We start from the raw sequence: 27,543 nt of genomic DNA, 5'->3' as shown, positions 1-27,543 counted from the left end.
CTATGTGACTTTCTTTTGCCAATACCACACTTTTTTGATTACAATAGTTTTATAGTAACTCTTGAAGCTGGCTAGTATCAGTCCTCTGACTTTATTCTTCTCCTTCAATATTGTGTTGGCTATTCTGGATCTTTTACTTCTCTGTGTAAATTTTAGAATCGGCTTGTCAATATCCACAAAATAACTTGCTGGGATTTTTACTGGGATTGTGTTGAATCTATAGATCAAGTTGGGAAGAACTGGCATCTTAACAATATTGAGTCTTCCTATCCATGATTATGGAATATCTCTCCATTATTTATATCTTCTTTGATTTCTTTCATCAGAGTTTTTTGTAGTTTTCCTCATACAGATCTTGCAAATATTTTGGTAGATTTCTGCCCAAGTACAGATTTAATTTTTAGGGTGCCAATGTAAATAGTATTATGCTTTTAATTTCTTTTTTTTTTTCTTTTTTGAGACAGAGTCTTATTCTGTCACCCAGGCTGGAGTGTAATGGTGTGATCTTGGCTCACTACAACCTCCACCTCCTGGGTTCAAGTGATTCTCCTGCCTTAGCCTCCTGAGTAGTTGGGATTATAGGCACATGCCACCACACCCGGCTAATTTTTGTATTTTTGGTAGAGACAGGGTTTCACCATGTTGGTCAGGCTGGTCTCAAACTCCTGACCTTGTGATCCACCTGCCTTGGCCTCCCAAAGTGCTGGGATTACAGGCATGAGCCACTGTGCCTGGGCTATGCTTTTAATTTCAAATTCCACTGTTCATTGATGCTATCTTGGAAAGTGATTGACTTTTTAATGTTAATATTGTGTCCTGTGATCCTGCTGCAATCACTTATTAGTTCCAGGAGTTTGTTTTGTTGATTCTGGTGGATTTTCTTTCTCTTTCTTTTTTTTTCCAATTTTTACTTATTTATTTTTAGTTGACAAGTAGTTATGTGTATTTATGGGGTTCAATGTGATATTCTGATCTATGTATACATCATAGATTAAATCAAGCTAATTAACATATCCACACCCTCAACAATTTATCATTTTTTTCTGATGATAACATTTATAATCTATTCTTTAAGAACTTTTAAATATACAAGACATTATTATTATTATTATTTGAGATGGGGTCTCGCTCTGCCACCTAGGTTGGACCACAGTGACATAACCTCGGCTCACTGCAATCTCTGCCTCCTAGGTTCAAGTGATCCTCCCACCTCAACCTCCTGAGTAGCTGGGACTACAGATGCACACCACCACACCCAGCTAATTTTTTGTATTTTTGGTAGAGACAGGATTTTGCCATGTTGCCCAGGCCGGTCTTGAACTCCTGAGCTCAAGCAATCCACCCGCCTCTGATTCCCAAAGTGCTAGGATTACAGGCATGAGCCACCTCACCCAGCTGAAATATACAATAATTATTAACTGCAGTCACCATGCACTACAATAGATTACTAAAATTTATTTCTCCAGTATAACTGAAACTTTGTACCCTTCATCAACATCTTTCCTTTCCTTCCCCATCCCTTTGCCTCATCCAAGCCTCTGGTAACTGCCTTTCTACTCTCTGTTTCTATGAAATTGACATTTTTAGATTCCGCAAATAGTGAGATCATACAGTATTTGTCTTTCTGTGCCTGGCTTATTTCACTTAGCATAATGTCCTCCAGTTCCATCCATGTTGTTGCAAATTACAGAAAAATTTGAGGCTGTTAATACTGTATATTATATTGTTTGATTTTCAAATATTAAACCAGCCTTGCACTCCAATGATAAACCCTACTTGGACATGGTGTATTATTATTTTCATGTGTTGCTGGATTCAGTTTCCATGCCTAATATTTTGTTGAGAATTTTAGTGTCTATGAGAGATACTGGTCTGTAGGGTTTTTTTTTTTTTTTTGTAATGTATCTGTGTGGTTTTTGTATCAGGGTATCGCTGACCTGTTAAAATAAGTTAGGAAATGTTTTCTTCTATTTTTTAGATGAGATTATACAGGTTTTGCTGTTATTTTTTTCTTCTTCTAATGTTTGGCAGAATTTTCCAGTGAAACCATCTGATTCTGAAGTTTTTATATTTTGGAAATTTTTAATCTATAAATTCAATTTCTTCAATAGTTATAAAACTATTCAGGTTTTCTAGTTTATCTTGAATAAGTTTTTGGAAGTTTGTAGTTTTTGAAGAATGGCTTCATTTTTTAAAAAAAATGGTCTAATTTATGTACATTGAGTTGTTTATAGCATTCCCTTATTACCCTGTTAATGTCTGAGAGGTCGGTAGTGATATCCCATCTTTTATTTTTGATATTGGTAATTTGCATCTTCTTTCTTTTTTCTTTGCCTGTCTTGCTAGAAGTTTATCTTTTTTTTAGGCCTATCAATTTTAGTTTTCCAAGGAAACAGCTTTTTGTTTCAATAATCTTTCTTATTATTTTTGTTTTCAATGGATTTCTGTTCTTATTTTTATCATTTCCTTCCTTCTGCTAGCTTTGATTTATCTTGCTCTTCTTTTTCTAGTTACTTAAGGTAGAAACTTGGATGATTTATTTTAGAAATTTCTCCTTTTTTAATGCTACAAATTTATCCTTTATAGTTGTACCTCACAAATTTTGTTCAATTTAAAGTGCTTTCTAATTTCCTTTGAGACTCCTCTAGGACCTATGGATTATTTATAAGTGTGTTGTTTAATTTTCTAGTCACTGGAGATTTTCTTGTTATGTTTTTATTGTTATTTCTAATTTAATTCCATTATGGCCATAAAAGACACTTTGCATGATTTTACTTCTTTTCAATTTATTGAGGTTTGTTTTATGACTCAGAATAAGATTCACCTTGGTAAGTGTTCTATTTGCAATAAAAAAGAATTTGTACTCTGCTGTTATTGAGTGGAATATTTTATCAAGGGATCAAGCTGCCTTTGTTAAAAGTCAGCTTTGGCAGGGCTGTTACTGTGCTAGACATATCCCTCTCCATGGATAAGCAGCAAGTTCTGCAATGGGATTCCTAGTGAGTGTCGCTTCCACTTTTCCCCTGCAGTGGCTTTCAAAGTATGGTTCCAGGACAAAGTAGCATTCTCATTAACTGAGAATGTGTTAAAAATGCAAAATCTTGAGCCCTCGCTCCAGACCTGACTCAGAAACTCTGGGAATGGGGCCCAGAAATCTGTGTTTTAACAAGCCCTCCTGGCAGTTCTGATGCCTGCTAAACTTGGAAAACTACTGTGAATATCCTACAGAAATTTCTCCCTATAGCTCACATTTGGATGGCACCTTCTTTAATTTCCAGTAGAGACACATGTTTTTCCCTTTATTATCTGCCTTTGATCATTTAGTGGGGAGTTAGAATAGGCAGATGTGGTTAATTGCATGGCCTCACATTGCTTCTTTGCCTAAAAGTTATTTGTTTACATTCATGGGGCTGAAGATCATTAACCTTGAAGAATGACTTCAGCAATGTTTCTTAGAACTCTGGAATTTCTGGACTGGACAGGACCCTAGAATTTATTAATATTTCCTGCAACCTCCATATTTGAATCTTGACTGAGTTGACTGTATCCACAGGGCTACAAAAATTTCCACCTGCTGTCTCATCCTTTAAGATCAGAGTTAGAATTTCAGAATATAGCCTTTCCATAAGCTATGAGGTGAGAAGCTACCACGTCATGTGGATAAAGGGATCCATAACTGCTCTTCAAATAGCAGTGTCTAAAATCCCTGGATTATTTTATGTTCTTCTCTCTTGTTGTAGATATAAATTTGTCAGTTCAGGCTGTTTCTAGATAATCATAACCAGAGGGAAATTGCTTCTAATAGAAATGCTACTACTACTCCTCTTTGCCTGAGTGATTGCAAATAACCCAGGCAAGTCACTCTGTTTGTGCTTCACTCTTACAACTATAGAGTGGGAACAATGAAGTGTTAGCCTTACCTACTTTATTCATCCTACTGGGAAAGTCACTGTGATAATTCAGCCAAACCCTCCCAAGTACAGGCTACTCACTTGTTGCGTAGGTGCCTTTCTATTCTAGCCCAGCACCTACAATATTTCCTGGTGCATGAAGGATACTTTTTTTTAATTTAAATTTTTGATCACGCAACAAAAATGTTGGGTTGATGAAGCATGTGAAATTAATGAAGTTAGATTTAGTTTCAGCACTCCTGAAGAAGTGTTTTTGAGTAAGTTAGCAACATCACATCGCAAGAGTTAATACCAATTTGAAATATCCAAGCAGGGGCAGCAGCATGGAAAGGTCTTGGCTGGATGTGAAACCCAAATGCTAAAGGTTCTTAGCAAAATAAAGGAAGGGGAAGGAAATTAGTGTTTTGGAGCAAGTTTAAACAATGAGGTGTTACTTTTTGCTTTTAAAATACATATATTTTTTGACAGAGTCTCACTCTGTTGTCCAGGCTGGAGGGCAGTGGCACTATCCTGGCTCACTGCAACCTCCACCTCCTAGGCTCAAGTGATCCTCCCACCCCAGCCTCCCAAATAGCTGGGACTACAGAGCATGCCACCACGCCTGGCTAATTTTTTGCATTTTCAGTGGAAATGAGGTTTAACCATGTTGCACAGGCTGGTCTTGAATTCCTGACCTCAAACAATCTGCCTGCCTCAGCCTCCCTCGCATATCTCCATTCACCTTTCCCCGATGGTTAATATTTCATGGCTTTTGTGAAGCACTTTTAATTACTACTATAGCAGATTCTAAAACCAATAATAACAATTTTTTTCTTTTTTCTTTTTCTTCTCATTTTTTGTAGAGATGGGGTCTCACTATGTTGCCCAGGCTGGTCTCAAACTGCTAGGCTCAAGCAGTCCTCCCACCTTGGCCTCCCCAAATGCTGGGATTACAAGTGTAAGCCATTGCAACTGGTCAAAAACAAAACAAAACAAAAAGCTATTGATATGCTAATTGTACATCCATTATATGCCAGGCATTATGTTAGCCACTGTATATTATCTCACTGAATTTCCACAATCACCCTCCAGGGTATCCATTATTACCCCTGTGTCACAGGAGTTACTGTTGAGGCTTAGAAAAGTCCTGTATCATATCTAAGATTCCACTGGCTAAGTGCAGGTTTCAGATCCTCAAAGCCTGTATGTGTTCCAATCTCCAAACGACAGGAGGCACAGCTCTAAGTTCAGGGAATTAAAGGTACGCATGACTAACATCCACATGATGGTCTGACCCTTCCCTCACTCTTCTATTTCAGGACCCCTCTTCTTACTGAATGCTGAGCAAATTGCGGAGGAGATAGGGAATATGTGGAGGACAACGTATAAACTGATCAAGACCTTGTCTGATGTGCCTGCACCCAGGCGCTTAGCAGAGAATGTGAAGATCAAGATCGATAAGTTCAAGCAGTACATTCCCATCCTCAGTATTGCCTGCAACCCAGGAATGAAAGACCGACACTGGCAGCAGGTTTCTATCAATCACTGCCCGCCCCCAAGCAGCGCAGCCCAGGCCTGGCCCTGACTGTCCTTGGGAAGGCAGGAAACATTACTAGGTCAAGCTTCTCCTTTCCGAAAGGAGACTCTATTTAAGGGCAAAGGGATAGCAAATGAGAGTGGCAAGACTTCTGAAGGAAGAGAATGAACTCCCTGCCCCCTGGACAGGTTGGCCCTTTCCTTGGAACCCCCATTGCTCGTGGTTCGTTGAGTGTTGTTCGAGCCAATGACCACAAAGGGTCTCCTTCCTGCTTCCTAAGCAGATGGGCTTTTGGAGGCCAAGAGCCTCCAAGGTGCAACAGGGATGTTCAATACAGTGAGAGGACCTTGATTTGCTCCTTGACCTAGGATACACAAAAAAGAAAGTCACATCCCTCCCTGGGGGTTGCTAATAATACCAGATGATTCCCACTTAGGATGACTTTGGTGTGGCATTTTATTGTCAAACAGGTTCAGAAATAACTTTGCACTCCTCTTTCAGCCCTTTGGGCCTACAAATTAGAAAAATAAATATTCTCCTTAAAAATAGCTGGGATTTTTATAAGGAACCAAGTGTGAGGGTGATAAGTGTGGTGTGAACACTAAGCAGAAAAAAGAAAACTCACTGTGTTTCTAAAATAATTGTCACTTCCAAGGGCTAGCAATGGCCTTGAAACATCCTTTACCAGGAGTCGCTCTGTATGGAATTAGAAGTGAACATGGCTTTCTTTGGGCAGATTCTTCTCTGACTTGGCCTGTAATTCCCCCTCTCAGAACCACATTCAAGACCAGGCACGGTGGCTCAAGACCATAATCCTAACACTTTGAGAAGCTGAGGCAGGAGGATAGTTTGAGCCCAGCCTGGGCAACATAGTGAGACCCCCATCTCTCCCTAATTAATTAATTAATTAGCTAGGTGTAGTGGTGCACATTTGTGGTCCAGCAACTTGGGAGGCTGAGGTGGGAGGATTGCTTGGGCCAAGGATGTCAAGGCTGCATTGAGCCATGATCGTGTCACTGCACTCCAGCCTGGGTAACGGGGGGCAAAAAAAAAGCCACGTATAAGACTGAGGAAATTCTCTCTGAAAGGACCCAATGAGAACACAGTGACAAGGAGCACTTTGTTCTCCCTAGGAAGAGAGAGGAAGACTCTCTTAATACATGAGAGAGTCAGGGTCTTTTTGTAGGGAGAAGCTACTTTCAGTTTCCCAAAAAGTCTTGAACTGGAGACCTAACCAAAGGATGGGGTGATGTATAGACAAGAGATAGGCTGTCTGAGTAGACCTCTGTTTTTCTTTTTTTTTTTTTGAGGTGGAATCTCACTGTGTCACCCAGGCTGGAGTGCAGTGACATGATCTCGGCTCACTGCATTCAAGCAGTTCTCCTGCCTCAGTCTCCTGAGTAGCTGGGATTGCAGGCACGTGCCACCATGCCCTGCTAATTTTTGTATTTTTAGTAGAGATGGGGTTTCACCATGTTGGCCAGGCTGGTCTTGAACTCCTGACCTCAAGTGATCCACCCGCCTCAACCTCCCAAAGTTCTGGGATTATAGGCATGAGCCACCGTGCCTGGCTGGGATATTTTTTAATTGTAATTTTAATTAATTAATTTTTAAAATAGAGATGGGGGGGTCTTACTATGTTGCCCAGGCTGGTCTCGAATTCCTGGCCTCAAGTGATCCTCCTGCCTTGGCCTCCTAAAGTGCTGGGATTACAGGCGTGAGCCACAGTGCCTGGCCATGACTTCTGGTTTTGAAACGCCCCAGCAGAGGGATCCGCAGAGGAGGAGTTGCTGTCAGCTGGTGCTCACGGGGTGCCTCTCTCTACGGACCCAGCCTAACTAGGACTTTGACCTGCATCGGGGGGATGGGGAGGTTAGGGAGCTTAGGTGGGACAGGTGGCCTCTGGTAGTGCCAGGTTTCTCTATGAGATGGCACTATCAAGAGTGTCCTTGTCGATGGCATTTGGAGAACATGCCGCGGGGCCGGGAAAGCCATCTGCTCCACCTGGTGCTTCCTCTATGATGCTATTCTTGTACGTGGGCACTCAGAAAATCCCGACCAGGCCAAGCGAGGTAGCTCACACCACTAATCTCAGCACTTTAGGAGGCCGAGACAGGAGGATCACTTGAGGCCAGGAGCTTGAGGCCAACCTGGGCAACATAGTGTGACCCATCTATTTAAAAAATTAATTTAAATTTAAAAAATCCCAGTCAGGTGCCGTGGCTCACGCCTATAATCCCAGGACTTTGAGAGGCTGAGGCAAGTGGATCGCTTGAGCCCAGGAGTCTGAGAACCAGCCCGGGCCAACACTGCAAAACCCCATCAAGAAATACAAAAAAATTAGCCGGGCATGGTGGCACATGCCTGTAGTCCCAGCTGCTAGGGAAGCTAAGGTGGGAGCATCACTTGAGCCTGGGAGGTTGAGGCTACAGTGAGCTGTGATTGCGCCACTGCAGTCTAGCCTGGGCAACAGAGAAAGACCCTGTCTCAATAAATAAATAAATAAATAAATAAATAAATAAATAAAGTAAAAAAATTCTAACCATAATAATAATGATGATATTGAAAATGTACTGAGTACCAGCTATGGTGCTGGGTACTGTGTTGTATACTTTATTTGGATTCTCACATTTCATCCTTAAAACAGGCCTTTGAAGTGGAGATTATTATCTCCATTTCACGGATTGGAAAACTGAGACTTGGAGAGATGAATTGTCAGATGGCTAGTTGGTGGTGGGAAAGGGAATTGGAATTTTTCTACACTGTTTGACTCAGCCTGGAAAAGTCAAGCAGGCAAAAAAGGTCCGGTCAGAGGAAGGGAGCGGGCAGTAGGGGGCAGTAAACCACAGTGAGAGAGGGCCAGGGAGCACAACCCTAGGACAGTGGCTCCCAAGGAGTGAGCCCCTAAATGGAAGCCCAGTGGGCTGAGCAGTTAAGAGGCAAGTTCAGAAAGGACAAAGGCCCCTAGATACTCTCTGGACTGCCCCTAGGCAGAGCCCATTCCTCCCTGCAGTGTATGTAGGTCACACCACAGGCCGCCCTGGGGACAGCCCCAGGCCTGGGGATGTCATTCTCTGCCCTGATGCCTAACTTAGGAGATCCACTGCCACGGATGCTAGCTCTGGCAGGGGGATCTGAAGGATGAGCCATCTGTAGCACTCAAGTCTAGAAGCTGGATCTTCTGAAGCAAGGCCATGGCTGTGCTGGGGGTTCTGGTCATTTACAGAATGTAGGTAGAAAAAGTTAGAGCCTTATGTTTGGGGCACAGACTTTATAGATAACAGCAAAGGGGTTGCTACTGTGGTTTAAAGCAAAATGGAAGCCACAAATCTAAAAGGCTTTTTGGATCACTACACTAAGGTGCATTTCTGATGTCCTATTTGCAATTAGTGTTATTTTGGTTATTTTTTCATCATGTGCCTATAACACTCTTGGTCTTCCAAGACCGTTATTTCAACGGTAACTACTTCTGGGTTCCTTGCTTTTGTGCTTTCTGAGTCATTGTAAAAAATCTCCTGGTCTGGCCAGGTGCAGTGGCTCATGCCTGTAATCCCAACACTTTGGGAGGCCGAGGCAGACAAATCACCTGAGGTCAGGAGTTCGAGAGCAGTCTGGCCAACATGGCGAAACCCCATTTCTACTAAAAATACAAAAATTAGCCGGGCATGGTGCCATGTGCCTGTAATCCCAACTACTTGGGAGGCTGAGGCAGGAAAATCATTGGACCCAGGAGACAGAGGTTGCAGTGAGCCGAGATTGCGCCATGGCACTCCAGCCTGGGTGACAGAGCGAGACTCTCTCTCAAAAAAAAAAAAGTATGGAAAAAGAAAAATTTTAAAAATAATAAAAATTTAACTGTTAAAAAAAAAAAGCAAGAGGGAACAAGGTAACATTTGATCTTAGGGAGAAACTGCACTGATAGATGCCAAAACTGGCCCTCTGTGACTAGTAGAAATATAATGTGAGCCATTTGTGTAATTTTTTTTTTTTTTGAGATGGAGTCTCACTCTGTTGCCCAGGCTGGAGTGCAGTGGTGCGATCTCGGCTGATTCCTGCCTCCACCTCCCGGTTCAAGCTGTTCTTTTGCCTCAGCCTCCCAAGTAGCTGGGATTGCAGGCACCTGCCACCATGCCCAGCTAATTTTTGTATTTTTAGTAGAGACAGGGTTTCACCTGTTTGACAGGCTGGTCTTGAACACCTGACCTCAAGTGATCCGCCCGCCTCAGCCTCCCAAAGTGCTGGGATTACAGGAGTGAGCCACTGCACCCAGCCAATAATTTTAAAGTTTCTAGTAGCCACATTTTACAAAGTAAAAGGGACTGGGCATGATGGCTCACACCTGTAATCCCAGCATTTTTGGGAGATCAAGGTGCGAGGATTGCTTGAGTATAGGAGTTCAAGACCAGCGTGGAAAACATAGCGAGACCCCATCTCTACAAAAAAATTTTTAAAAAGAAAAAGGTTAGCCAGGCATGGTGTTGTATGCCAGTGGTCCCAGCTGCTCAGGAGGTCGAGGGAGGAGGACCACTTGAGCCTGGGAGGTCAAGGCTGCAGTGAGTCATGATCACACCACTGCACTTCAGCCTGGGCAACAAAGCAGGACCCTGTCTAATTAAAATTAGCTGGGTGTGGCGGCTCACTCCTGTAATATGACTACTTTGGGAGGCTATGGTGGGAGGATCGCTTGAGGCCAGGAGTTTGAGACCACTTTGAGCAACACAGCAAGACCCTATCTCTACAATAAATTTAAAAATTAGCCAGGCAAGGTGGTGTGTGCCTGTGGCCCCAGCTACTGGGGAGGCTGATGTGGGAGGATTGCTTGGGCCTGGGAGGTCAAAGCAGCAGTGAGCTATGATGGCACTGTGTTGCCTGGGAGACAAAGTGAGACTGTCTCAAAAAATTTTTTTAATTTAATTTAAAAATAAATTCCTCAGTCACACTAGCCACATCTCTGGTGCTCAACAGCCACCTGTCACTCGTGGCTGTTATGCTGAGCAGTGCAGATAAAAAGAATATCTCCATCATCACAGAAGGTTCTACTGGACAGCACTGCCTCGGACAACAAACATTTGCTTTCCTCTTTTCTTTGCAGATCAGTGAGATTGTCGGCTATGAGATAAAGCCCACCGAAACGACCTGCCTCTCAAATATGCTCGAATTTGGATTCGGCAAATTCGTTGAAAAGTAAGGGCTTATCCCCTCCTTCAGATAAGGTTTTGGTCAAAGGATCTGTAAGTTCCCACAGTGATCTGATTGGCTCCATATCGGGCTGTTTGTTTTTTTTTCCTTGTGGCGTAGGGTGGCTTAAGGCTATTTAATTACCCGCAGCTACCAACTCGTATTGGTGAAGCTTCTGTTTTTAGCTGCAGAGCTGCTGATGGGTTGTGACTAGAAAATTGAGTCATGGATTTTATTTCAAAGGGATTTTTTTTTTTTTTAATGTTCTTTGAACCTGAGCTTCAAGCCCAGCTCTCAGTGATTGGGGGCAAAACCATTCAGCCTTTCTGTGCCTCGGTTTCCTCTTCTTTAAACAAACAAAGCAACAACCATCTCTGAGCTTTAAGATTGTGTGAAACCTGGTCCAATAAGAAGTCTCTTCTCGCCTGGGCACAGTGGCTCATGCCTGTAATTTCAGCACTCTGGGGGGCCGAGGCAGGTGGACCACTTGAGGTCAGGAGTTTAAGACCAGCCTGGCCAACATAGTGAAACCCCCGTTTCTACTAAAAATACAAAAGCTAGCCAGGCATGGTGGCACATGCCTGTAGTCCCAGCTACTCAGGAAGCTAAGGCCAGAGGATCGCTCGAACCCAGGAGGTGGAGGTTGCAGTGAGCCAAGATAGCGCCATTGCACTACAGCCTGGGTGACAGTGTGAGACTCCATCTTAATTTAAAAAAAAGAAAAAAAAAAGAAGTCTTTTCTCTTGCTTTCTTCCCTTCTCCAAATTCCCCTGGAGTTTGTGTGTGAGAATTTTACTATTTGGATGCTACCTCTAGAACAGAGCTTCTCAGGACCCTACTTGCTTTTTCACACTTCCTTCAGGGCGATGGGTGGGGAGATGTTGCATTGCCTGGACTGGAGACCCTGTTAGGCGAGTGTGGCACGCAGATCTGCTGCATCAGCGTCAGCTAGGAACTAGCTAGAATGCACGTTTTCAGGCCCCACCCAACCCACATAATCAAATTCTGCAGATGGGCCCTGCAATCTGCATTTTAACAAATCCTTCAGGTCAGCACTGTCCAAAGCAGCATCCACTGGCCACATGTGGCCATTGAGCCCCTACAGTGCAGCTAGTCTGAATTAGATGTGCTGTGAGTATAAAATACAGGCTGGATTTCGAAGACATACTACAAGAAAAAAGAATGCAAAATACCTAACAATTTTTAATACTGATTAATATTGAAATGATAATATTTTGGATATATTGAGTCAAATACATTATTGGAACTAATTTCACCTGTGTCTTTTAATATTTTTAAAATGTGGCTACTAGAAACTTTATTTTATTTTATCTTATTTTATTTTGGAGATGGAGTCTCACTCTGTCACCCAGGCCAGAGTGCAATGGCACAATCTCGGCTCACTGCAACCTCCGCCTCCCAGGTTCAAGCAATTCTCCTGCCTCAGCTTCCCGAGTAGCTGGGGTTACAGGTGCCTGCCACCATGCCTGGCTAATTTTTGTATTTTTGGTAGAGACGGGGTTTCACCACATTGGCCAGGCTGGCCTTGAACTCCTGACCTCAGGTGATCTGCCCACCTCGGCCTCCCAAAGTGCTGGGATTACAGGCGAGAAACTTTAAAATTACATATGTGGCTCACTCTGTATTTCTAATGGACAGCACTGCTCCAGGCGATTCTGATACATGAAAGGCTGAGAATTCCCCACTCATACTGCACCAGAGCAGGTCTAATTTAAGGCACTTCCCAGCTCCTGAATCTTTCTGCCACCTGAATACTGTGATGCCTCTCCAATACCACCACTATGTTCCTCATTAACGAGCAGGCCTAGAGACGCAAACGTTTTTATCAGGTTTAGGATAAAAACCCTTAGGTTTTTTGGCCAAAGGGCCTCACTTTCCCCCAGTAAGATGTTTCCAAGAGACACTAGCTATTGAACACTTATGCTGCACTCAGCATTTTATATACCTTAACCCTTTTTATTTATTTATTTATTTTTTATTTTTTGAGACAGAGTCTCACTCTGTGTCCCAGGCTGGAGTGCAATGGTGCAATCTCAGCGGTGCAATCTCAGCTCACTGCAACCTCCGCCTCCTGGGTTCAAGTGATTCTTCTGCCTCAGCCTCCCGAGTGGCTGGGATTACAGGCACCTGCCATCATGCCTGGCTAATTTTTGTATTTTTGTAGAGATGGGGTTTCATCATGTTGGTCAGGCTGGTCTCGAACTCCTGACCTCAGGTGATCCATCTGCCTTGGCCTCCCAAAGTACTGGGATTACAGGCGTGAGCCACCATGCCCGACCTTAACACATTTATCCGTCACAAAAACCTAGTGTCCTAGGTCCTACCGTCCTAATATTATTCTCATTTTACAGATGAGGAAATAAACTTCAGATTATTAGCCATTGATCACAGCTAGTAACCGAAAGAATGAACATTTCACTTAGGAAAGAATCAAGATTTGAACATAAGCAGGCTTCCATTACCAGGCAGGCCTTAACCATGACCCTTCACTGCTGAAAAAGTAAACCCCTCTCCAGAGACAGTGAATGAGCAAATAAACATACAGCTACTCCTATACTTTCCATGCACACATGTTCAACTGTGACCAATTCAGAAGTGGAAGCATCTTGGCTAAGTTGTTTCCTTCTGTGCGCCTTGGTTCCATTTGTAACATGGAGAGTAGCTAGGTGATTAGAGTTAGGACTAGGAGAAAAGGCATGTCACCTGAACTGATTCCATGTCTGGGGACTCAGCCACCACCATTTAGGGAGGTGTGATATTGCATGTATTCCACCCACACCATAGTTAATGCAGCTTCATCACAGCCCATAGTTAATGAGCTTCTCCAGCACATTTTGGGTGAGGTCAACTCCTGATATATTTCATGAATTCCCAGACTGATTAGTCCCTCATCTGTTCAATCATTCGCATTCTAAGTCATACCCTAGGGTAATTCATGAGGCCTGGCGCCAGCATTTGGTCTTATTTAATTGAACCCCAAAGCCTGTGATAGGGGCATATGGGGACCTGAGGCCTGTCAAGTGACTTGGCCACAGCCACACAGCCAGTGAGTACTGGAGGCTGGGCCTTGTGACTCTTTGTCTCATACTAATCTGGGCTGGCACCTGCCTTTATTAATTATTCCCTATATGCACACTCATTTTGGTTGCCTCTCACAGGCCATATTTAAGTCAGTGACCATGCTGCTGAGGTCCTGATCAGTCCTTGTTTGTAATTTTCTGCTCCTAATCTTCCTCTCTTCTAGAGGCTAAATGAGGGTTCTCCGCTCTATTTAATTGGTCCTATTTGATTGAACACATATGAACAGTTCTATTAGTTCTGTTACTCTTTTTTTTTTTTTTTTGAGACGGAATTTTACTCTTGTTGCCCAGACTGGAGTGCAATGACATGATCTTGGCTCAATGCAACCTTCACCTCCCGGGTTCAAGCGATTTTCCTGCCTCAGCCTCCCGAGTAGCTGGGATTACAGGCGTGCGCCACCATGCCTGGCTAATTTTGTATTTTTAGTAGAGACAGGGTTTCACCATGTTGGTCAGGCTGGTCTCGAACTCCTGACCTCAGGTGATTCACCTGCCTTGGCCTCCCAAAGTGCTGGGATTACAGGAGTGAGCCACCGTGCCTGGCCTAGTTCTATTGCTCTTTCTAAGTAAGAGAAGGGAGAAGGCATATCATAAGGGTGGAAGAAGAAACACCAGGGTTAGGAGTCAGATTAGGAGGAATTGGTGTCAATACCCAGTTCCAGGACTCCCCGGCTCTGTGATTTTGGACATGTCACTTGCTTCCTCTGAGCGTTGGTTTCCTGACCTATGAGTAAATATCAGATGGTCTCTTCTACACTCAAGGATGCAATGAAAGACAGGGCTGAGGCAGAGAGAACAGTCCCTCTTTCCATTTCCAAGAACTTGGCTTTCCAATTCTTTGCCACACCTCGGTTTTAGGACCCAGATCTCCATGTGGAAACAAGAAGAAAGGAATTTGTTTGCCTCTTCTCTCTCTCCCTCTATGCCCCTTTCTGTGGAATAGAGGGGCCATGGACGGGTGGACCCAGTATCAGGAAAACAGTAGGTGTTTTTGAAAAGGGAAGGGATGGGAAGTGGAGCAAGAGCCATCACATAAATTAACAGAGGTTCAAAATCTGAATAAGAAATCAGAATACTGGCCAGGCACGGTGGCTCACGCCTGTAATTCCAGCACTTTGGGAGGCCGAGGCGGGCGGATCACTTGTGGTCAGGAGTTCAAGACCAGCGTGGCCAATATGGTGAAACCCCGTCTCTACTAAAAATACAAAAATTAGCCAGGTGTGGTGGAGGGCACCTGTAATCCCAGCTGCTTGCGAGGCTGAGGCAGGAGAATCGCTTGAATCCGGGAGGCAGAGGTTGCAGTGAGCCAAGATCATGCCACTGCACTCCACCCTGGGCATCGCAGTGAGACTCCATCTGGGGGAAAAAGAAATAAAAGAAATCAGAATATGGGCAAATAAGGCATAAACAAAGATGGAAAGAAGAGGTCTTATTTTAGTGACCTTACAACAGTGGTTCTCAACTGGGGGCCATTTCCCACCCTTAAGGGACACTTGGAAATATCTGGAGACATTTTTGGTTGTCATAACTGGCAAAAGATGGGGCAGGGCTGGGGAGTCTTCTGCTGGTGTCTAGTGGGTAGAGACCAGGGATGCTGCTAAACACCCTAGAAGGTACGGTACAGCTCCCCATGACAATTATTTCAGCCTATGTGAGTTTGCTAGGTCTCATCAAAAGACAAAGCAACAAATTGAGTTATAGTCTAATTGGCTTTTAATCAAGATTCATGAATCAGGGCAGCCTCTGTTTTCCAAAATAGAATGAGAGTTCCCACTGGGCAGTAGCACAATGGTAAGTTTTATAAGGAAACAGAACAATATGAAAAAAAAAGATTAATTAATGTCAGGTTATTTTTTTATGAGGGTTCAAGCAGAGGGAACTTCCTTATTCTCTGAGTCAGGTAGACTGGAATCTCCTGTTTTCAGGAAAAACTGTCCTGTTCTGGGATCTATCTCCTTCCTTAAAGATTCAGTTTGATTACATGCCATTTAGCGTGAGTGACTCCATTTTGGTTTGGTCTGGTCTGCTGGGGTCTAGTGCAGGAGCTCAGTCCGGAATAATGACCTCTCATAATTTTTGTTGAACAGGCTGCTCTTACAGCATACCACAGACTGAGTGGCTTACACAACAGAAATTTATTGTCTCATAATTCTGGAGGCTTAAAGTCCAAGGCCAAGTTGTAGGCAGGGTTGGTTGCTTCTGAGGCCTCTCTCCTTGGCTTGCAGATGGCTGTCTTCCCCTATGAATTGACATGGTCTTCCCTCTGTGTGTCTGTGTCCTAATCTCTTCTTATAAGGCCACCAATTATAATGGATTAAGGCCCACCCTCATGACTTATTTTAATTTAATTACCTCTTTAAAAGATCCTTTCTCCAAATAGAGTTACATTCCAAGATACTAGGGGTTAGAATTTCAATATATGAATTTTCGGGGAGACAATATTTAACCCATAACACAGCCCAAAAAGTCAACGGTGCCAAGGGTGAGAAACCCTGCAAAACACTGGCGGTAGCTGGCAGATCTTAGAGCAGGATAGTAAACCTTTTGGTCAAATTAAGGGCTTTTGGAGATTCTCCTAAGACTGAGCTGAAATTCCTCCCTTTTTTTTTTTTTTTTTTTTTTTTTTTGAGACAGGGTTTACTCTGTTTTCCAGAGTGGAGTGCAGTGGTGCAATCACGATCTCAGCTCACTGCAGCCTCTACCTCCCAGGCTCAGGCGATCCTCCCACCTCAGTCTCCTGAGTAGCTAGAACTACAGGCATACACCACACCTGGCTAATTTTTGTGTTTTTAGTGGAGATGGGGTTTTGCTATATTGCCCAGGCTGGTCTCGAACTCCCGACCTCAAGCAATTTTCCCTCCTCGGCCTCCCAAAGTGCTGGGATTACAGGCATGAGCCACCATGCCTGGCCTGAAGTTCCTCCTTTGATGTGTCTTCTCTGCCTCCTGTTGATGTTGCTGTTGCTGTGTTGTCTCTTTAGATTGGAGCCCATTGGTGCAGCTGCCAGCAAGGAATACTCTCTGGAGAAAAACTTGGATAGAATGAAGTTGGATTGGGTTAACGTGACGTTCAGCTTCGTGAAATACAGGGACACTGTGAGTCTCACTGCAACCGCAGCCCCTTTTGAAAGCAGCCCCATTTATTATGCAATAGATTACAGAAACGATTCATTCAGAATGGCGACAGAACTCACAGAGAAATAATCGCTCATGTCTTGATTGTTTCCTACTGTCTGCCTTTCTGTGTCAGTCACCTTTCCTCTCAGCACCACCGAAGAGATTCATTCTTCAAATCAGACAGGACTTTTGATTCAGAGCAAGAAGCTTTCTCAGTGCAAAGGAACCAAGCAAGCCTCTAAATCAGCACCTCCCAGTGAAGGTGCAGGCTTGTACACCATTCCAAAGCTTCCCAGTCCCGTCAGAAGCACAGGGGCAGACAATGACTAGTGTTTCTCAGATGTCAATGCATGCAGGAATCATCAGAGATCTTGTTGAAATGCGGGTTCTGATTCAGCAGGTCTGGGATGGGATCTAGGATTCTGCAGATCTAACAAGCTCCCAGATAATATTGATCAATTTTGAATAGTAAGGGTGTAGGTTTCTTTCTTTTCACTTGCACTTGTAGAAAACACAGGAGTTCGTACAGTGCATGCGAAGGTGCTACACACCCAAAGCGTTTGCTCAGCTGTCATTAGGGTCTGGCTTGCTTTTGGGATAGGGTGTGAGGTAGGGATGAGGGTTGCAGCTCTTGGGGAGCTGTAAATCATGGAGGCAACAGGTTGATACACACATCCTGCAGACCATTGGTTCTTTTTTTCTTTCTTTTTTTTGAGATGGAGTCTTACTCTGTCACCCAGGCTGGAGTGCAACTGCGTGATCTCGGCTCACTGCAACCTCTGCCTCCCAGGCTCAAGCGATTCTCATACCTCAGCCTCCCAAGTAGCTGGGATTACTGGTGCCCGCCACCATGCCCAGCTAATTTTTGTATTTTCAGTAGAGATGGGGTTTCACCATGTTGGCCAGGCTGGTCTTGAACTCCTGACCTCAAGTGATCTGCCCACCTCCGCCTCCCAAATTGCTGGGATTACAGGTGTGAGCCACCACGCCAGGCCCAACCATTGATTCCTAAAGCAGTGCTTCCAAACCTGCATTGTAGAATCATCTGGGATGCTTTAAAATCTCCCAATGGATTCTTCCTGGCTCCTCCCCTCCCAGAATGCCTGGGCATCTGTATTTTTCAGGCACCCCTGGTTTTTCTCATGTGCAATGTAGATTGAGAACCAAAAGCTCCCAAGCCTCCTTCCTTCCCCAGGCTGCATGTTATCTACTTGTGACTTCTTTCCCTATTCAGTTTAAATGGTTGGAGTGTCTTGATTTCACTCAAGGAAGAGCTGTAGGGGTGAAAAGGTGTGATCCCTTTCTTCACCTAGCATGAAGGTCATTCACTGCCAATACTCCTATAATAAAAGACAGATTAACAAGAGAAAAGCATTAAAATTTTATTTAATCAAAGTTTTACATGACTTTGGAACCATCGAAAGTGAAGACCCAGGGAAAACTGTGTTTTGGGGCTTAGGTTTGATGAAGAATGGACAGCCGTATGGAAATGAAATTGAACAAAAGCGTGTGGTATAATGGTCTAGACTCCATGGGAAGCCTAGCAAGACCTGCCTGTTGAGATTCTTCTTGGTCTCTCTGTGTAGCAGTCCTTCCTCCCAGGCATAGGGCAAGACCCCCTCAGGAACGACGGTCTTGTGACCCACTATCAGACAAGGTGGCTCAGAGAATTTCCTTATGGCCGGCTGTCTTGGTCAGAGTGATATTTCTGGATTTTATACTTGCTTCGGGCAAGAGGAGTTTAGTTTCTATGGACTGTCTTAGGGGAAAGATAAAGGAGCAGGAGAAAGGAAGAAAAAGATGGACAGAAAGATCTTGCTTCCAAGGCCTTCCAATGTCCTTCAGTTCAAAATACTCAGCAAATCAAGGTGCAATGCTTCGGGGTATCGTGTTCTGAGACCTAACAGAACTATACATGATCTGATGAGAGGGAAGAGAGCTGAGGGCACAGGGCCTCATTACTGAGCCTCTCCCAGCAAGGGTGACCCAGCCACCATGGGTCTCAGAAGCGTGGCTGCATGATCAGCTTGGATTAGACACTGCTATAGAGGCTGTTGGGGTGACAAGAGGAGTATAAGCTAGAAGACCTGGGGAACAGCTCACTTATACCTGGCCAATCTGCAGAGTTTTTGCCTAAAGTAACTACAGACAAGGATCAGTAGCTAAATGGGGATCAAGAAACCACTTTATTAATAGCCCAACACACCTCCCAGTGCTGAGCTACTGGTAAAACATAGATAAGAGAATACATGCTAGGCCCAAATTTAGCCTCCTAGATTAGACTTGAAAGAAGTGAGAACAGAGCGAGAAAGACCAAACCTGCCCCAGGGTCAGACCCTTGTCAGCTTGCTTGCCACAATGGCCCAGGAGAAAAAGTGCCACCCACAGGGCCTGGCCTTTAAGGCACACCTTAGACCTTATCTACTTGTAAAACAGGACCACTTGGTCAGGCTTGGTGCCTCACACCTATAATCCCAGCACTTTGGGAGGTCCAGGTGAGAGGATCACTTGAGCTCAGGAGTTCGAGAACAGCCTGGGTAACACAGCAACACCCCCTCTCTACAAAATAATAATAATAATAATAGTAATAATAATAATAATAATAATTAGCTGAGTATGGTGATGTGCACCAGCTACTTGGAAAGCTATTTGGGAAGCTGAGGCAGGGAGATTGCTTGAGCCCAGGAATTTGAGGCTGCAGTAAGCTGTGATTGCAATATTACACTCCAGCCTGGGTGACAGAGTGAGACCCTGTCTCAAAAAAGACCCAATAAATGTATAAAACAAGCCAGGCATGGTGGCTCGTGCCTGTCATGCTTGTAATCCCAGCATTTTGGGAGGCTGAGGCAGGCAGATCACTTGAGGTCAGGAGTTTGAGACTAACCTTGCCAACATGGTGAAACCCCATCTCTGCTAAAAGTACAAAAATTAGCCCGGTGTGGTGATGCTTGCCTGAAATCCCAGCTACTCGGGAGGCTGAGGCAGGAGAATCAATTGAATCTGGAAGGCGGAGGTTGCAGTGAGCTGAGATCATGCCACTGCACTCCAGCCTGGGCAACAGAGCAAGACTGTCTCGAAAATAAATAAATAAATACATGGCACATGTATACATATGTAACCAACCTGCACGTTGTGCACATGTACCCTAAAACTTAAAGTATAATAATAATAAAATTAAAATAAATAAATAAATAAATTAATTAATTAATTAAACAAAGGTCCCCAAACTTTCTTGGTTCACAATGCCTTTGTGTCTAAGTACTTTTTTCACAGTGCCCTTAGGCCAAAAGAAATACCTAATAGCTTTGTTTATGCAGTAATTAGGTCCAAACAACTTAATAAGGATTTATGCTCTAACAACTTAGGCAATGTTTGAAAAAAATACACCTACATTGAAAGAAAAACTAATAGCTGTATTTTATTTTTAAATAACCAGAATCATTCATTCTGAGTTGGCTGCGGTGCCCCGGGGCACATCAGTTCACAGTGTGGAAACCGCAGGTCTAGGCCTAACCAGTCAGATTAGCAGCCGATCTTCCTACCCAAGGGAAAGGAGAGCCAGGAAAGCAAGTGAAGAAGCAGGAACATAGGGAAAGGGGCAGAAATCTTCCTCCCCAGCAGATTCTATGAGTCTTGCATTAGACTGTATTTGACTTCTGCAAAGGAGGTGGATAATAAATGTCTTTTTAAAAAAAAAATTTTTAGAGATGGGGTCTTGCTATGTTGCCCAGGCTGGTCTTGAATTCCGGGGCTCAAGCGATCCTCCTACCTCAGCCTCCCAAAGTGCTGGGATTATGGGCATGAGCCACCTTGTCCAGCCTAAATATCTTTAATAACATTTTCAAGGAAGAAAGTAGAAGTCCTATTCCCTGCAAGACATAGATTCCTACTCCATGAGAGTGGAGTTCTGAGCTGGGAGGTCCTAAGGGATCAGCATGAAAAATGGGGAGGTAGCTGGATGCAGTGGCTCAAGCCTGTAATCCCAACACGTTGGGAGGCTGAGGCAAGAGGATCACTTGAGGCCAGGAGTTCGAGACCAGCCTGGGCAACACAGTGAGACCCCATCTCTTAAAAAAAATATCCAGGCTGGGTGTGGTGGCTCATGCCTGTAATCCCAGCACTTTGGGAGGCCGAGGCGGGTGGATCACCTGAGGTCAGGAGTTTGAGAGCAGCCTGGCCAACGTAGTGAAACCCTGTCTCTACTAAAAATACAGAATTAGCAGGGCGTGGTGTCATTTGCCTGTAATCCCAGCTATTCAGGAGGCTGAGGCAGGAGAATCACTTGAACCTGGGAGGTGGACGTTGCAGTGAGCCGAGATTCTGCTGGTGCCCTCCAGCCTGGGCAACAGGAGTGAAACTCTGTCTTAAAAAAAAAAAATCCAGGCATGGTGGCATACACCTGTAGTCTTACCTACTTGGGAGGCTGAGGCAGGAGGATCCCTTAAGCCCAGGAGTTTGAGGCTGCAGTGAGCTAGGATTGAGCCATTGCACTCAGGCCTGGGTGAGGAGACCCTGTCTCAAATAAATAAATTTTTAAAAAAGGAAAAGAAAAATGGGGAGGTTTCACAATCTTGACAGGGTGGGGCATCTTTATTTACAGGATACAAACATCTTGTGTGCAATTGATGACATTCAAATGCTACTTGATGATCACGTGATAAAGACCCAGACCATGTGTGGCTCCCCATTCATCAAACCAATAGAAGCAGAATGCCGGGTAAGAGGAAGTGAAGTTGAATGCTTTGAGATGTTTCGTTAGCTCTGGGTTTCTCAGAGGAGGGGAAAGGTTTTCACGTTCAGTTAACAAAGAAAGTCACTTTGTCCTAATTGGAAAAATAAATAAATAAATGATACAGTGGCTCACGCCTGTAACCCCAGTACTTTGGGAGGCCGAGGTGGGCAGATCACCTGAGGTCAGGAGTTCAAGACCAGCCTGGCCAACATGGTGAAACTCCGTCTCTACTGAAAATACAAAAATTAGCCAGGCATAGTGGAGGGCGCCTGTAATCCCAGCTTCTTGGGGGGCTGAGACAGGAGAATCACTTGAACCCAGGAGGCGGAGGTTGCAGTGAGCCGAGATCGCGCCATTGCACTCCAGCCCGGGCGACAAGAGTGAAACTCCGTCTCAAAAATAAGTAAATTAATTAATTAATTAATGACACAAGACTGAAAGCAATAACCATCCAAGAAAGCATATGGCATGCTGAGCCTTTGCAACTGTCTGCCAAAAGAGAAGATGGCATTTGAATGCACCAAATACACATGCATTTGGGAAGCATCTTATTGTAGTAATCTAGAATGTAAGCTACCCGAAGATAGGGGTTTGGCCTCCTGTGCTCATTGTTTGTAGCAGTGACATAGGCTAAGGACACAAACTCTGAAGCCAGATTACCTGGGTTCAAATTCTGGCTCTGCTCCTTATTAGTGGTGTGACCTTGGGCACATTACTAAACTGTTGTGTTTCAGTTTCTACATCTGGAAAACGCGGTTTGTAATCACATCTACCTTGTAAGGCTGTGGGATTTAATTGGTTCCATATACTTAAAGCACTCAGACCATCACTTCTCACAGATTACGTGTATAACTATTGTAATTATTCTGCTAGGACGTGAGCTCCGTAAAGGGCAAAGCTCTTGTGTGTTTCATTCATTGCTATGTTCTCATCACCTGGAGCAGTGACCAGAGCATAGGGAGCCCTCAATAAGTATTTGTTAAACAAGTGACAGACTGAATGAATGAATAAATGTACGGCTCCATCCATTTGCTCTCTCCATGGGCCTGTGATGCAGAGTGGCAGGTTAATGATCCAGATATGAAATGCTAAATTCACAGAAATGGGAAGAAAAGCTAATTCGCATACAAGACAATTTGGATGCCTGGTTGAAATGCCAAGCCACCTGGTTGTACCTGGAACCAATCTTCAGTTCAGAGGACATCATAGCCCAGATGCCAGAAGAGGGGAGGAAATTTGGCATTGTTGATAGTTACTGGAAATCACTTATGTCCCAAGCGGTAAGTTTTTATACCCAAATAACTCTTACCAGCAGAAATACAAATGTTTCCTCATTATGCATTCTAGTCACCTTCCTTGAAACTTGTAAATGAACTAGAGTTTTGGAAAATCAATCTTTTTATATCTTCTTCTAATTTCAGAAGTTGTTATTATTAAAAATGCAAACATATGACCAGTGCGATGGCTCATGCCTATAATCCCATCACTTTGGGAGGCCAAGGCGGGGGTATCACTTGAGGTCAGGAGTTCCAGACCAGCCTGGCCAACATGGTGAAACACCGCATCTCTACTAAAAATACAAAAAAAAAAAAAAAAAATTAGCCAGGCATTGTGGTGAATGCCTGTAATCCCAGCTACTCGGAGGGCTGAGGTGGGAGGATCGCTTGAACTCAGGAGGCGGCGGTTGCAGTGACCTGGGATCATGCCACTGCACTCCAGGCTGGGAGAGAGAGCAAGACTCCGTCTCAAAAAAAATTAAAAAAAAAAAAAAGCAAATACAAATACGTAACATAGAAAGCAGAAGCCTTTTGAAATCCCACTTCTCAAGCAGTAACTATAGGCAGTTTGTATTATTTAACTGTCATTTCTTACAAGGTTGTATTTGTTACAGGATAATGCAATAACAGTTTTATAGTGAATCCTTTTAGAATTCCAACAATTACCCACATTTGGTTACTCAGTTATTTAACAAATGTTTATTCAGTACCTACAATGACCCAGGTGTTATACTAGAAATCAGAAAATACTTGAAAGTGGCAAGAATATGATTTCTGTCTTCATAGAATTTGCTGCCTTGGCTGAGTGCGGTGGCTCACGCCTGTAATTCCAGCCCTCTGGGAGGCCAAGGCAGGCGGATTGCTTGAGTTCAGGAGTTGGAGACCAGCCTGGGTAACATGGTGAAACCCCGTCTCTACTAAAAATATAAAAAATTAGCTGGGTATGGTGGTGTGCACCTGTAATCCCGGCTATTCCAAGGCTGAGGCAGGAGGATCCCTTGAGCCTGGGAGGCAGAGGTTGCAGTGAGCCCAGATTGCGCCACTGCACTCTAGCCTGGGCAACAGAGCGAGACTCTGTCCCCCCCAACCCAAAAAAAAGTAATATACAAATAGTTATTAGAATGCAGAAGAGTGATTTAGTTGTCTCAGGGTGTCAAGGAAGGCCTCTAAAGCAGGAACGTTGGGATCAAGCCTTGAAGGATGGTAAGTTCACTGGGCGTGCAAGGCACCTAGAGGGATCTTTTATGAGGTCAAATCATTTTCCTTTCTTAAGTCAAGTGTGATCAAACTGGGGTGCACTTAAAAATATTTAGCTGCAAAGCAATTTGTCTTCCCTGCTTTGTTTGTGGGAGTGAGATAAATGGAATTTAGATTGTCCAGCCAGCATAAGCCAATTCTTTATTAGTTAAGGTTGTTTGGGTGCAAGTGACAGAAACCGACTCAGGATAGCTGAAACGAGAAGACCAAATGGGTGTCTCATGGAACCCAAGGCCAAATAGCGCAGCCAAGCCTCACAAAAGATGGATCTAGAACCCAGAAGCCTCTTCTCTTAGGAACTCCTTCCATCTCTCTGATCTTGGCTTCTCTTTCCTGGCCCTGCCTTAGTCTCTCTCTCTCTCTCTCCCCACCCCCACCCCCAAGACTGGCTTTCTCTATCACTCCATCACACAGAGAAACATAATTCTCACTCAGCCCAGACTAGTATAGAATGTCATGGTTTGGATTCTAAACTCCTTGGGTTAAAATATAATTGGGTTTGGTTGGTTTTAGTACCCAATCCCTGCCCAGTCAACCATGATCAGAGGAACAAGGTCATGTTCCATAAGCATTCACCCCTGTGCAGTTAGGAGGGGGATCAGGAGGCAGTTAGCTGGACAAGGAGTGCTGTCAGTTGATAGGTCACACATTCAATACAATGACCAATCTCAGAACTTGGGAACCTTATGATGAGTCTCATTTTTCTTGATGGAACCCAGGTGAAAGATAACAGGGTTCTGGTGGCAGCCGACCAGCCACGGATGGCCGAGAAGCTTCAAGAAGCCAACTTTCTCTTGGAGGACATCCAGAAAGGGCTGAATGATTACTTGGAGAAGAAGAGACTATTCTTCCCCAGGTATCCAGCATTGTTCTTTTATTTGGAATTACATTCTTGCCCCATATGTAGGTAGAATTACATTTTTCATGCCAAGAGTTGGCTTCAACCAATCTAGTCCATACTCTTTCCTGGTTTTCCATTCTCCGAGACAGTTTTCAGGAATGGGGCATGGCTTCACTGTCTTTACTTAGCGTAAGGTTGAATGCACAGCAATGGGTGTCAAATGCACACGTTGTCCAAACCAACACTGTTATTTTTCCTAATTACGGGGGTAGAGTATTCATGACTGTGAGCCTGGATTTTGGAGTTAATCAGACCTCCTTTGGCATCCCAGCTTTTCTACCTAGTGGTCTTGAGGCCTCCAGCAAATCTATCCAAGCCTCAGGTTCTCCACCATAAATTTGGGATATAATAATGGCCCCTACTTCATGTATTTGTTGTACACATTAATGAACTAACACATGTAAAAACATTTAGCACCTAGCCTATGTGTTTAAGAAACACCAGTCAATTTTTTTATACCATCAAATTTTGTAGTTTCTGATAGGTATGCTTATACATATTTGACTCTTTTTTTCCACACAAGAACCAATCTTCTGCATAAAAGTCAAGGGAGTTTAGGTTAGTTCCAGGCTGGTCATGGTGGCTCACGCCTATAATCACAACATTTTGGGAGGCCAAGGTGGGAGGATTCATTGAGCTCAGGAATTTGAGACCAGCCTGGACAAGATGGGGAAATTCCACCTCTACAAAAAAATACAAAAAATAAGCCAGTGTGGTGGTGTTTGCCCATGGTCCCAGCTACTCTGGAGGCTGAGGTAGGAGGATCGCTTGAGCCTGGGAGGCAGAGGTTGCAGTGAGCCAAGATTGCACCAGTGCACTCCAGCCTGGGCAACAGAGTCAGACCATGTCTCAAAATAAAAAAAAAGGAGAAGGTTAGTTTCGGAAAGGTGAATTCTCACTCCTGACATTCCTGATAATCTATCCATGACTAGTTCACCATTGATGGTCACTCCATGTCATTTGACCCCACTTAGGATGTTTGATCCTAATTTACCTTTAAGAAACATAAATTTTAGTGTTTCTTTATATGGAGACAAAGTTAGTTCCCTGCTGTTTACCAAAAAAAAAAACAAAAAAAAACAAAAAGTGATTTTTTAGAAACTCAGAAGTATGACTGAGCACGGTGGCTTATGCCTGTAATCCCAGCACTTTGGGAGGCCGAGGGGGCGGATCACCCGAGGTCAGGAGTTCAAGACCAGCCTGGCCAACATGTTGAAACCCCGCCTCTACTAAAAATACAAAAATTAGCCAGGTGTGGTGGGGGGCACCTGTAATCCCAGCTACTTGGGAGGCTAAGGCAGGAGAATTGCTTGAACCTGGGAGGTGGAGGTTGCAGTGAGCCGAGATCATACCACTGCACTCCAGCCTGGGCGACAAAGCAAGACTCTGTCTCAAATAAATAAATAAATAAACAAACTCAGAAGTATCTTTGGTATTTATTCAATTCAGCATTATCCAATGAACTTTCTGCAATGATAGGAATGTTCTTTGTCCGTACTGTCCAGTATAGTAGCCCTTAGCTGCCAGTGGCCACTGAGCACTTTATATGTGGCTGAGGTGACTGAGGAAGCCAATTTTTAACTTAGTTAATATTACTTTTTAATGTAAATAGCCACATGTGGCTAATAGCTTTTGTATTGGACAGCACAGTATAGTGGAAGGAACCCTGGTTTTGACACATAAGGCTTGGGAAGAGATTAAACTCAGGAAACACCTGAGGTTTGGGCTTCTAGTTCTAGACCCACTCCTGTTATTCCTAATTAAAATATGAATAATAGACCAGGCGTGGTGGCTCCTGCCTGTAATCCTAGCACTTTGGGAGGCTGAAGTGGGCAGATCACGTGAGGCTGGGAGTTCGAGACCAGCCTGGCCAACATGATGAAACCCTGTCTCTACTGAAAATACAAAAATCAGCTGGGCGTGGTGGTGGGTGCCTGTAATCCCAGCTATCTGGGAGGCTGAGGCAGGAGAATTGCTTGAACCCGGGAGGCAGAGATTGTGGTGAGCCGAGATGGCGCCACTGCACTCCAGCCTGGGTGACAGAGCGAGACTCTCTCTCAAAAAATAATACGAATAATAGCACTAATATAGCATTTCCTTACACCAGGACCCTGCTCTAAGTGCTTTACACTTATTAACTAACTAATTTAATCTTTGTAATACTCTTATGGGTTTGGGAACATTATTATTGTCCCTGTTTTATAAATGAGAAAATAATGATTTGCCCAAAGATACAAGACTGGTAAAATGATCAAGCTAGAATTGATACCCAGGAAGTCTGGATAAGATATTCAGCCATTTAACCTCTCTGAGCCACATTTTTACCCTAAGTTAAACACACACACACACACACACACACACACCCACACCTCAATATTTATGCATTTTTATAAAATAAAATTAAACACTCTCAGCAAACACTTTGAGAATGTTTTTGATAGGCACATAATTTAAGTTAATTTCATCTTGAAAATACAGATTGCTAAAAAAAGATTTTAATTTTAAATTATACGAATGTATTATTACTCTTATGGCCATTGAGCCTTATTCATTA

At 43.8% G+C, this 27,543-nt stretch overlaps 1 protein-coding gene across 1 annotated transcript in view; it reads left to right on the top strand.

The window, feature by feature from the left end:
• Positions 1–27,543, top strand: part of DNAH3 (dynein axonemal heavy chain 3) — a 219,936-nt gene that overhangs the window by 58,869 nt on the left and 133,524 nt on the right. The window contains exons 18-23 of the mRNA XM_024925984.4: positions 5,210–5,421; positions 10,520–10,611; positions 16,687–16,801; positions 21,423–21,539; positions 22,655–22,834; positions 24,808–24,944. Of these exons, the coding sequence (XP_024781752.4) occupies positions 5,210–5,421; positions 10,520–10,611; positions 16,687–16,801; positions 21,423–21,539; positions 22,655–22,834; positions 24,808–24,944 (853 nt within the window). The remainder of the gene's footprint in view (positions 1–5,209; positions 5,422–10,519; positions 10,612–16,686; positions 16,802–21,422; positions 21,540–22,654; positions 22,835–24,807; positions 24,945–27,543) is intronic.

This window comes from Pan paniscus, chromosome 18 (genome assembly GCF_029289425.2).
Source record: "Pan paniscus chromosome 18, NHGRI_mPanPan1-v2.0_pri, whole genome shotgun sequence".
In the NCBI taxonomy this organism is placed as follows: domain Eukaryota; kingdom Metazoa; phylum Chordata; class Mammalia; order Primates; family Hominidae; genus Pan; species Pan paniscus.
Note: the sequence above shows the minus strand (reverse complement) of the source record. Positions and strands in the feature narration are given on the sequence as shown.